This window comes from Aquarana catesbeiana, linkage group LG06 (assembly GCF_042186555.1).
Source record: "Aquarana catesbeiana isolate 2022-GZ linkage group LG06, ASM4218655v1, whole genome shotgun sequence".
NCBI lineage: Eukaryota > Metazoa > Chordata > Amphibia > Anura > Ranidae > Aquarana > Aquarana catesbeiana.
In genome coordinates, this window is record NC_133329.1 from 236,632,721 (window position 1) to 236,645,677 (window position 12,957).

Consider the following 12,957-nt stretch of genomic DNA (forward strand, 5'->3'; position numbering starts at 1 on the left):
TCAGTGGGTAAAAGCTGAAATTTATATACAAAACGTATTAAGTCAGAGCAGTGTCTCTTTGCAGTGCCTCATCATGGAGGGCTTCAGCCCAGAATCTAAAAATTAGTTTAAATCATTTTAAAAATGAATGGACTTTAAAAAAATACAATTAACCCCCAACTCAATGTAATTCCCCCTATTATCAAAACTTCCTCTGATTAAAAGCTGAAACACTGTTGATCATTTAGTTGTCTACATTAAATAATGAAGACCAGGGTCTCTAAACTATCTAAACAAAGGAGCTTGTTTACTGTCCTTCAGACTTTAGGAGGGGGGGCATACTGTGGCCAGTGGTAGTAGAAAATGCCCCACCGTCAGTAGGAGTGAACAGTGTTCCAGGCTTGGTGGTCATCTGGAGTAAAATGCTTGCACCTATTGTCAGGAGGTGGAATTGTACTCCATGTTTGTGTCAGTGGGGGAATAGTTCCCAATCATTTATGTCAGTGGGAGGAATTGTGCCCATTGTTGGTGTCAGTGGAAGGAATAATGCCATTGTGTGTGTGCTAGTGGGAGAAATGGTGCCTCATGGTTGAGGTCAGTGGGAGGAATAGCGCATCTTATTAATTGGAGGAAGGGCTTTCCAAGGGCTGGATAAAGGCAGGCAAAGGGCCGCATCTGACCCCCCTCCTCACATTTCACTTCATTACTACAAGAACCAAGGCAAAATTACTTTGTGCCAGAAAGCAGCCCGTAATATCACTCATAGAACAAAAATCCAATTAGAACATTATTGAGAGAATGTGTAAATGCCCTGGGGAGTAGGAAGTGACATCACTGTCTCTATATACTAGGATAGGATTTGTTTGTGTATACTGAGTAGCATGGGATTCATTTGTTTAGGCTTCTCCACCCTCTCACCTCACTTCCTAAGAACGTTGACCTCCCAAAGAGATCAGAACATTGGTGACTTTCCAAAATGTAATAGGGATAGCTTTAAAAATATAGATTCAAAAATGTCAGCTGTCAATGTAATATAAAGCTAACACACATTAGCAGCTAGTAAATGGGATAATACAAAATCATAGCTCTGCTTTTAATACCATGGGGGTTATTTACGAAAGGCAAATCCACTTTGCACTACAAGTGCACTTGGAAGTACAGTCGCTGTAAATCCGCGGGGGGACATGCAAGGAAAATAAAAAAACAGCATTTTAGCTTGCACATGATTGGATGATAAAATCAGCAGAGCTTCCCCTCATTTCATGTCTACCCCTCAGATTTACAGCGATTGCACTTCCAAACTTTCTTCGTAAATAACCCCCCATGTGTATTATATCACTGTTCCAAATTTGGACACACTGGTCTAGAAAAGTAAACATTTTGTGGAAACCATTTTAATGTATTACCTACATATGGGACTGTAAGCTATGTCATCATTTCAGCCTGCTCCTTATGTATTATTCTGTGTATTGCAGTTAAAGTAATCATGTGGTCTAGATCTTTTCTGTTAACGACATACAAATATTTGTATTTCTGTATTCTGTTTTATTTTATCTTATAGGATGCACCATTGGTATCAAGGTCTATGCCAAACCCAATTTTCTCTGTAGTGACATGGAGAGTGTGTAGTGTGGAAGTGATGAAGGGGGGGGGGGGTGTACACTCAGTATTATGGCAGTGGCCAACTCCACCCAAAAATGTTTCAGTTTTGTTTGTTTTCTGGCAATCTGAAGAATGTGCTGACTTTCTAGATCCCCAATGACTTTAGTGGGGAGATATCTTCACCAATAATCCCACTCCTAATAAAATGCCTAGCCGTTTTGCTGAAATTTCATTGCAGCGCCTCAACTCAACTGGTACTTAGTAGTTTGTATGACCCCCACGTGCTTGTATGCATGGCTGACAACGTCGGGCATGCTCCTAATGAGATTATGGATGGTGTCCCAGGGTATTTCCTCCCAGATCTGGACCAGGGCATCACAGAGCTCCTGAACAGACTGAAATGCAATCTGGTGGAGATGGATTAACTGAAACATAATGTCCCAGAGATGTTCTGTTGGATTTAGGTCAGGCGAGCATGGGGACCATTCAATATCTATTCCTTCATCCTCCAGGAATTGCTGCATACTCTTGCCACATGAGGCCAGGCATTGTTGTTCACCAGGAGGAACCCAAGACCCGCTGCACCAGGGTTTGACAATGGGTCCAAGGACTTCATCCCGATACCTAATGGCTGTCAGGGTGCCATTTTCAAGCCTGTAGAGTTCTGTGCATCCCGCCATGGATGTACCTCCCCAGACCATCACTGACCCACCACCAAACCGGTCATGCTGAACGATGTTACAGGCAGCATAACCTTTCACATCTGTCACATGTGCTCAGGGTGAACCTGCTCTTATCTGTAAAAAGCACAGGGCGCCAGTGGCAGACCTGCCAATTCTGGTGTTCAGTGGCAAATGCCAATCAAGCTCCACAGTGTCGGGCAGTGAGCACAACAGGGCCCACTAGAGGACATCGGGCTCTGGCAGTGCTTATCTTGTTCCTCCTTGCACAAAGGAGCAGATACAGGTCCTGCTGAAGGGTTAAAGTGGATGTAAGCCCAATGTCATCCTTTCTAAACTACTGCCATAGGGGTTATCTATAAGGATATACATGCCTCCTGCATGTATCTTTACCTGTCAAATGTCTCCCCTCTGTCTGTTATGAGACCCGAAAAACTGCATATTCTGTGGGTGGGTCTGTTGTCTGGAGCTCGGTGGGTGGAGTCGTGATGTCAGTAGACTCCCCGCCCACCTCTACACTCCCCTTGTCAATATGCATTTTCTCCTGTGTATATTTCTTACACCGAACTTCTGCTATGATCTCTAACATCCAGTGAAAAGACAGGAAAGTAACCACATGACTTCAGCATGCCAAATCATGCTGAGGGGTGGAGCAGCCAATCCTTGCAGGGCTGCTGAAGAGAGGAGTGGGGGAGGGAATTAAAAAATAATAAGGGAGGATTTGACAGTTTTTCTCTGTTTGTAAAGATTTATCTCACTGAACAATAAGAGGATTGCTCAGAGATGGATTAACTCTTTGTGGCAAGACTGGGCTCAAAATGATAGGAAATCTTATACTCTACATTATGAAAAAAAAAAAAAATTCGGGTTTACATCCACTTTAAGGACAATCTTCAACCCTATCCCAGGAGTTTAATTGACTTGATGCTATACTCTGATTAAATAGTGTTCCTTAAATTTTTTTGAGCAGTGTATATTAAACTAATGACTGGGGAAGCCAGTTGAGACACAGGGACACCTTTGTTTATCTTTAATAGAGCAGATTAAAAAAGATTTTCATGGACCTGACAACAAATTTAATAGATAACTGTACAAGCCATTAGATCCCATAGGTTGAAAAATTAAAACGGCTGAAGTATTTTATTTTTAAAACTTCTCCCAATATTAGCGTGCTTTTATTTAGATTGCCATATGAAAGCTACCTGCACCAAAATAAAACATTTTATATATAGTATATAATCACTGTATTTAGTGTTAAAGTTGAACACTATTAAAAAAATCTATTATGATCCTTCCCCCTTGTATATACGGTATTAACCACTTGCCAACCAGCCCATAGTAAAAATACATAATTTAGTTTGACGTTAAATACCGCGGTCATGGCAGGAGCTCCCATAACCCCATTTTTGTTTTTTCCTACTATGGCAGATTCTCTTTGAGATAAAAGTGGTTGCGCTGGCAGATTCACCATCGGATCACTCTTAGAAGTGGCAGGAGGGGTTCCTCTCCTTCCCGCCGCTTCCTGGTCATTCCTGGGCCTACATGACCAATCGGTGAAGCCTGGAAGCGATGCAATGCTGGTGGGAGCTGGGTATGGAGAAGAGAGAGGCCAAGATGGCCACCACTCGTCTCTATGCTCTTGGAGAACCAGAGCAACGTCTGATGCCACTTCTGGTTCCCGGGCCATAGTAAATAATTTTTTTTTAATTATTATTTATTTTTTTTAATTTTTGGATGAAAATCATTTTTGGATACACTAATGTGCATGGTTATACTTAACATGTTGTTTTTAATTAATTCTGCCTGCATTTCTGGTGATCCTTTAAACTTATAGCCACATCAAAGTGAACAAGATAGCTAGCTAGCTTTTGCTAGGGATTGTTGTATTATAATTAACTGCTCACAATAGTTGTACAATACAGGAAATGTTTGTTTGCTCCTCTTAATGAAGAAAAGATATATGGAATGGTATTGTAAAACCCTTCATGATTTATGTTTTTTGTCGTTCAGGCCTACTACGCTCGTGATGCACTGGCTAAAAACATGTATAGCAGACTATTTTCATGGCTTGTCAACAGAATAAATGAGAGTATTAAGGTGAGGCATTTTTTTTATTTATTTTTTTAATGGTTACATCATAATTTAATTTTAGTGAGTTCACGTTTTGAGTTCTAATGCTTACATGAAAGTAATATTGGTGAGGCATATACATTTTAATATTTTTCATATACAGATTTGTAGATTTTGTTTGTTGACTGTGTTTAACAAGGTTATTCAACGTAAGAAGTTTTAGGATAACCAGTTAAGCTGCCTAGAAAGGTGGTGGAGCGTAAGGTCTCTAACATCCACCAGCTCTGTGATGTCATCATGGAGGAGTGGAAGAGGACTCCAGTGGCAACCTGTGAAATTTGGTGAACTCCATGCCCAAGAGGGTTAAGGCAGTGCTGGAAAATAATGGTGGCCAGACAAAACATTGACACTTTGGGCCCAATTTGGACCTTTTCACTTAGGAGTGTACTCCCGTTTGTTGCCAGTGGTTTAGACATTAAAGCGGGGTTCCACTCAAATTTTTAACTTAATCTTACCCCCTTCAGTTAATTGCATAGATGTTCAAATGCCGCACGAAATTTTTTTTTATCGCTGTAATTACCTTTATATTGTACTTTATTGTGGCACTTCCTGTCTCTCCTCCTGGGAGTAGGCGTGTTTATTGCCTTTCCCTGGCGCCGCACTGTCTCCTGGGAGCTTAGTGTCAGGCTTCCCAAGATTCAGTGCGGGAATAATGATCATGCATGTGAACAAGCTGTGAATGAACAGCATTCACCGCATCCAGGAAATCAATGCTTGTGGGCTTCACATACCCACAAGCAAGATGGAAACAGCCAGCATCACATTTTTAAAGTTATTCAGTACGAAAACAGACAGAGGCGGAAATATTACACCCAAACTGTGAGTATTATTTTGGGATTAGCAAAGTGTCTCAATGACCTAAAAAAAAAAAAAAAAAAAAAAAAAAAAGATTGGTCGCCGGACTCCCACTTTAATGGCTGTGTGATGAGTTATTTTGTGGGAACAGCAAATTTACACTGTTATACAAGCTGTACACTCACTACTTTACATTGTAGCAAAGTGTCATTTCTTCATTGTTGTCACATGAAAAGATATAATAAAATATTTACAAAAATGTGAGGGGTGTACTCACTTTTGTGAGATACTGTAGGTCAGTTAACCTTAAGCCTGGGTTCACACTGGTGCGATGCAGACACCGCGTGTGATTCGCACAAGAATCACACCACATTCCTGTTCACATCACATATTATGTCTGTGCAGTGCAATTTCAGCCATATATTTTGTATGGCTGAAATCGCATCCACACCAAAATGATGCAAGGCCCTTTTTCCCCCTGCACCTGAATCGCATTGCATGGGTGTTCACCCACTCGTGTTCATGGATGTTCGCAATCGCACTATGTTTTGTGATCTGTTTCAGGGTGTTGTTAAGATAACATTGACACCTGCAGCAGATCTCATGGACACCGTGCGATTGCTTAGAGTGCGATGCGGGGAAACACAGCAAGTGCGTTTCTCACATTGCATAAGTGTGAATCAGGCCTAAAATTCACCACAGTGCAGTTAGCTAATAGATAAGAATCACGAAAGAAGATATCCTGCCATGCTATTTATACTTTTTTTTTTTTTTTTTCTTTTTTAACAGATCTATTTATACTGTTTAGTGTGGAAACCCCATTTGGCAGTGCCCTCCTACAATATGTACAGTGTAGTATAGTCCATACAGTAGACGTGTATCTGTGCCTCCTGCTCTACAGTCAATAAATTGAATATTGATTTTTAGTATTAGTAGCTGAACTGTAACAATTCCATTTGCCCAGTTTTGACACTTTATTTTCACTTGTACCTACAGATAAGCCTTACCTGTAGGCAGGGGCGTTGCTAGGTCTGTAAAAGATCTGGGGCTAGAGACAATAGCAGCGGTCACCAACATTTTTGCAGGCTCGGAGGGGGGCGGGTACACCGGTGGTAAGCAATTTTTCACGGGCAAAGGCTGGTGTTGGCGTTTCAATCATCATGGCACCATGGTTGATATGGTGTCAGGGTGATCGAAGCGCATTGTTTCTATTGTTACATTCAAATATATAATGAAGTGGTTCAACTCCCCATAATGCAGAATAAGTGGGAGCCCTGGGCGTGTCACTTGCCACATCTCCTGCCACCAGATGCAGCGTGTCACTTGCCACCATTGCCTGTCACCAGATGCAGCTTTTTAACTTGCCACCGTCACCTGCCACTAGATGTGGATTGTCCCTTGCCATGTCACCTGCCACCAGATGTGGATTGTCACTTGCCACATCACCTGCCACCATTTGCAGATTGTCACTTGCCATGTTACCTGCCACCATTTGCAGATTGTCACTTGCCACGTCACTTGTTACGTCACCTGCCACCATTTGCAGGTTATAACTTGTCATGTCATCTGCCACCATTTGCAGATTGTCACTTGCCATGTCACCTGCCACCTGATGCGGATTCTCACTTGCCACGTCACCTGCCACCATTTGCATACTGTCACTTGTCACGTCACCTGCCACCATTAGCAGATTGTCACTTGCCATGTCACCTGCCACTGGGTTGTCACTTCGGGGCTACAGCCTCAATAGCCACCCCCTGGCGACGCCTATGGCTGTAGGTACACTAAATGTTTCCTAAACTTGCACTGTTTAGGAAATACTCACCCTGCATGCAGCTGGTGACGTCACCGGCACATGCGCTCTGAAGAGACCCCATACCCATGCTGTCCCTTCAGAGCTCTGCTGTGGCTGTGACTTCCATACGCATGTGTGGGAGTGACGTCATCGCCAATCAGACAGCCCGAGCACGCAAACCCGGAAGGAAGACTGGGTGATGGAAGCCCGGTCAGTGGTGACAGCACGCAGCTGGAGGGCTTCGTTCTAAGGTAAGCATTTCATAATGTCTTGGTATGCGATACATACTAGCACATTATGCCATTGCCTTGCAGGTTTTTAGTTTTTTTAAAGGATGTGGTTTACTACTGCTTTAAGTATTTGGTTAATTTATTCATTGGTTGCATCTTCAATGAAGGGGATTGGGTGAATTTCCAGAATAGCTCATCTGTGTGCTTGAATATAGATTTTTATAAACTGCTGGATTGTAATTGTATTAGTGCTCAATATACACCATTTCCTCTTTGTTTTGTAGGCACAGATTAAAGTCAGAAAGAAGGTCATGGGAGTACTGGACATTTATGGCTTTGAAATATTTGAGGTATGTGTTTCGTTTTTTTTTTTTGTCTAGAAATTGTATTTATTGTAGTATCGATGATTTCCAATATTTGTTCAAAATATCTTAGTTTTTAAATAATATACAAAATGAGAAGAGAAATTGATATTAGGAGGCAGAAATTAAATTTAGAGGAGCAATAGGCTTGGCACACAGATAAGGATCTTTTAGCTGTGTGACTGTCATTTTCAAATCTCAATGGACTTATCTGAACATAAGTCTGGAGCAGGTGGTAACTGTAGTTATCATTCTGAAGGAGTAGTTATCATTCTGAATCTACTGTAGGTGCTTGCCTGGACTTCTTCTTTAACCACATCAATACTGCAGTAAATATATACAGTATACGGCCTCGTATTGAGGTAGTTCTACTGGGATCATGGTTGCAGCTACAACCATGATCCCAGTACAGTTTCTTTTCATTCATACAATGTTAAAGTGATCTGAGCAGTCCCCCTCGCCGCCGCCTTTCCTGGGCTCTCCCGACCCATCGGGAAGCCAAGGACCATCTTGTCGCATATACGGAGAAGAATGGAAGGAACAAAAAAAAAAAGAGGACCTGTCACGGTCCATGCTATCACCAGGAGGTTGTTCAGCCTATGTAATGGCAATAAAGTTGATAAAAAATAATAATAATAATGGTACAGTTGTAAAAAAAAACAGAGACTTAGGTCCCGCACGTATATGTAAACGGCGATCACATTACGCATGTGAGGTATCGTCAAGAACATCTGAGTGAGAGCAATAATACTAGCACCAAACCTCCTGTGTAACTCTTAACTGGTAACCTGTTAAGGCCTTTTAAAGCATTACCTGTGGATAATTGAATCTACTGTAGTTTGTCACTATTCCATGGGCATAAACAATTTTAAAGTGTGACATGTTTGGTTTCTATTTACTCTGCATGACCTCATATTTTATATGTTGCCAAAAATTGGGTATTATATTGTGTTTGTGTACACTAAAATTCATTAAAATGTATCTTTACCAAAAATTTGCATTAGCATATGCGCCAATATCGTGTGACATAAGATTGTAACGCCCACCATTTTATTCTCTAGGGCCTTTGCTTAACCACTTGCTGACCCGCCACAGTACATATACGGCACGTGCAGGCACGGTCATGTACATATATTTCAAGTGCCTACTTCGGGTTTAGGAGTGCGCCGTGCCATCAGACACAGTGGATTGCGGATCCCGGTAATCATGTGATCCCCATGCTGTGATTGTCCGACAGCTATCACATGGTACCTGGGCCAATCACAGCACCCTGTACCATGTGATTAGCTGTAGCCAATCACAGATCACAGCTGTCATGAATGATTAAACCCATTCATGACATTATAAAACTTTACTGTCACAATTATTTTCATTGTAACAGCAAAGTGTAAAAAAAAATAAATCCCTCATCACCCCCCCAGAGTAGTACAGTGTTACTATGGTGACACTGAACTACTCTAATGAAAGTATGTAAAAAAATAAAAATAAAAAGTTGAAAAAAATTGCATAAAAAATTAACTTTTCTTTATCGTACATCATAGGACACAGAGCCTCAAGTAATTGCTTGGTGGGTTATGGGCCTACCTTCAGGTGTTGACACTGATATAACCAATACAGGAAGTTGACTCCCCTATATAACCCCTCCTCCTTCCAGGAGTCCTCAGTTTTTTCGCCAGTGTCTAAGGTGTTGGTCACAAGTGAAGATGTGCTCTGAGGAGCTCCAGGGAGGGATCCATGCTGGATTTAAAAAACCTCCACAACCGGATCCATCCTCGCCACTGAGGCCATGGGATGGTACCCGGGCCTCGCATTGAAGAACGAGGTTTTGCCTGTAAGCTTCTCTTTGAGAGCTGGACCCTAGGAACCAGGACGCTTTTTGGTTTTTCATATTACCTAAAGTTGTTCCTGAGGGGTGCTATACATGGTCCAAAGGAGCGGAACCCCTTTAAAAAGGGCCCCAGTCTTTGAAGGTTTAACTACGCTGCCCACCGTGATGGGTGAAGGTTGGATCTGTCTGTTAAATCAGCAGTATGCTGCAGCGAGGATAAGGTAAGGGGAGAAGCCTAGGAACTGTAAAAAGCCCTATGCCCTTTTCTCCAAAAAATAAAGAAAGAAAAAAAAAATTATATATATATATATATATATATATAACTGTATGCCTTAAAATGTCTCCTCTAGAGGGAAAAATATTACACTTGCCTAGTAAGATGCCTTTTTCAGCAGCTCTGTGTCTGGCTATAGCAGCGGGTGTGGGCCCTGCAGCCAGAGGGGAGTTCTTAATTGAACAGATGGTGTTCCTCTTCTGAGGAATCTAAAGGGGTTATCCCCTCCCCCTCCCCTCTCCTCCTAGAGAGGTGCGGTAACAGCTGACACTTATGTGTAATCAGGTTCTCACCTGAGGCTTAACACAGATGCTGTTCATATGCTGAAGACAGAAGTCTGTCACACTAAGAGTTACAGGAGCACTGGGCATGTAAAGGTGTGTAAACAGGCATTTCCAGCACAGGAAATATTATGGTACTCACTATCAAAGGTTGTTCCTTATGATGACATTGTTTTCTTTTGCTAAAGCTATTGTTCAGCAAATACCATCATTTGTTAAAGTGCCTCTGCCAAGGATTCCACCCCCAGGCGCTGGGAACTCCAGTCATGCCTCCACACTGTCATCCTCTCCGGAGATACCTGACATGGCACGCCACGGTGAGTCATTGGAAGCAATTGGTGGTGCAACTGCTTCTCACACTTCAGATGTGACTGAAGATGCATTCTCCTCTGCCCTGTTGGGCTTACAAGGAAGCTTAGCGGCTTTTATCGCATTCTCCATCCCAGAGGCTAGGAAGCATGCTAGATTCCCCTCCCCCACCTCAAACCCCCTTTTTCCAAGGGAACAGTGGGCACTGGATGAGGTGTTATCCTCAGGTGATCACGGGGGAAAACAAGCCAAAATTTGCCTCTGTGGAGGAGACAACAGTTGATGAACCTTATGCAACCTCACAATCTGACAGATTGATGGTACAAACTCTTACAGAGATGGCTCATTCCACTTTTTACACTGCTCCTAACAGAGTAAGCTGAAGGTCCGGGTCCCTTCTTTGGTTTTTAAAAAAAAAAAAAAAACTTTTTACAGCGCTTATTTATATTTATTCTCTATCATGGAGGAAAAATTCACAAAGTTTGGAAAGTACCAGCAGTAGACGCTGTGATTTCCAGCATCAAGATGCATAATTGCTTAAGCATCCAACAGATAAGGAGTTGGAATTTTTTTGTTAAAATCCTCCTACCAATGGCGCTACGTTTCGCCATAGATGCCAAAAAAGACCCTATCCACCAGACGTCGCACCTTGCGCTTGTTCTAAAACACATGCTTAGGACCCTGTGGTTAAAAGAGTTGGTCAGCAGAAGCATTTTGCAAAAAAGGGGTGTCTGACTAGTTTCCCTTTTCATTGGGGAAGGTTTGGTGAAATACACCCAAATGATTTCTAGCAGTAAAGCTCTTTTGTCCAGTAGAAGGTATAAATGTCCTTTTTAAAGTGAAGCCACAACAGCTCACAGGTTAAGTACGCTGACGGCCAGTGCAGCCATGGGAGACTTCCTGACAGACATGGGTTCAGATCTACATGTCGGCATTCACTAGTGAAGGAGCCACTCCTCACAGGTTAACTACTCTGATGGCCAGTGTAGCCATGGGAGGCTTCCTGAAAGACGTGGGACCTCGTCCTCACGTTGGCTCCTTGTGACCTTGGACAAGTCACTTAAACAGATTCCTTCCCCTGCACAGGGGCAACTGCCTCTAGGCAGCGGTGATGGCCTCCACCGTCAGACTCTAGGGCATGATTTCCAAGAAATACTGTTCAGATCTGTGTGACTTCAAGGTAGTCCCTGCACTACTTTGGTACCACTTTGATGCAACTTGAGGTTCATAAACCTCTAGAATACACAGGCATTGTTTCCTGTCGCATCAAAATCACGCCCCGACGTATTCTCGGCGGCAAAGGATCACAGTAAAATCACGCAACTTTGGGGTTACAATAGTGGAAACTGTACCTAAGAGGAGAAAATATTCAGCCCCTGTATACATGTTTGAAGATACGTTTTTCCTCCACCCTTCAGGGCCTAGAAGGAAAATTAGCGACTTTAATCGCATCCCCTATCCAAGCACGAGAAGCGTGTTAGACCCCCCTCCCCCACCTGAGATCCCTTATCAAGGGAACAGTGGGTAGAGGATGAAGGATTACCCTCAGGTAATCGGGAAGAAAGGCAAACCGAGTACTCCTCTGCAGAGGAGACAACTAGAGTTGAACTTTTTTTCAGCCTCCCAATCTGATAAATTGCTGGTACAAACCTCTTACAGAGATGATTTGTGCCTTTTTCAAGCTACCACTAGTAGAGTCAGCTGATCTGTTTTTTCTTAGGTTCCTTGGAACCTTCACTGCCTTTTTCATGCGTTTCCCGTACATGTACAGAGCCACGCAGAAATTCAACAGATCCATTCTAGATCTAAAAGAATCTAAATCAGTTCCTGAAGATCCGCTCCTTTCTATGGAGTCGATCAAGTCAGTAGTTTCTATCCTGCAAGGAGGAAAACTTCTAGCGCCTATCGGCATCAGGGATGCATATCTGCATGTCCATATATTTCCCGCTCCCCAAAGGTTTCTGCGTATCGAAGTAGAACAGCAGCATTTCAGTTTATAGCCTTGCTCTTCGGGCTAGCTACAGCACCTCGAGTGTTCACAAAGGTGCTAGCCCACCTGTAGCTAGGTCAAGGGCACAGGGCTTAAACAGTCTTGGCATACCTAGACGATCTATTGCGAATAGACCAATCGCTGTTCGGAGTAAGGTGTACGCATTACAACCAGTTACCTGGAAAGGTCTGGGTTGCATTCTCAGCCTAGTAAAGTCTCCATTAAAATTGCTAAAAAAGGGCTGCAGTATTTGGGTCTGATCATAGATACAGCCCAGAAAAAGGGTCTTCTTGCCCAGAGAAAAAAAAACAAAAAAACACCACTCTATAAAATAGTTGGTGCGGATGGTCAGGTCAAAAGGAGGTCCCTCCATTCACCTTTGCATGAGGTTGTTAGAAAGGATGGTGGCTTCATTCGAAGCAGTTCCCTTTGCCCAGTTCCATTGGAGACTGTTGCAAAACAGTATTCTATTTTCTTGGAACAAAACGATCCAAGCTTTGGACTTGCCAATGCGGCTGTCCCTAAGCCTCAATTGGTGGTCACTATACAATGTCCTAAAGGGTAAATCCTTCAGACCACTTATCTGGAAAGTGGTAATGACAGAGAAGACAACTGTCCAAGGACAGTGTTCAAGAACCGAAAGAGCCTTGCCCGTCAACATCCTAGAGATTCGGGCAGTGCGTCTGGCTCTAAAAGCCTGGA

The 12,957-nt window shown here is 42.7% G+C and overlaps 1 protein-coding gene across 4 annotated transcripts in view; it reads left to right on the forward strand.

The window, feature by feature from the left end:
• The window catches only part of MYO1B (myosin IB), a 429,075-nt gene that overhangs the window by 297,964 nt on the left and 118,154 nt on the right, over window positions 1-12,957 (forward strand). For all 4 annotated transcript variants that reach the window (XM_073633091.1, XM_073633093.1, XM_073633094.1 and 1 more), the window contains exons 12-13: window positions 4,272-4,358; window positions 7,496-7,561. In XM_073633091.1, coding sequence (XP_073489192.1) covers window positions 4,272-4,358; window positions 7,496-7,561 — 153 coding nt within the window. The remainder of the gene's footprint in view (window positions 1-4,271; window positions 4,359-7,495; window positions 7,562-12,957) is intronic.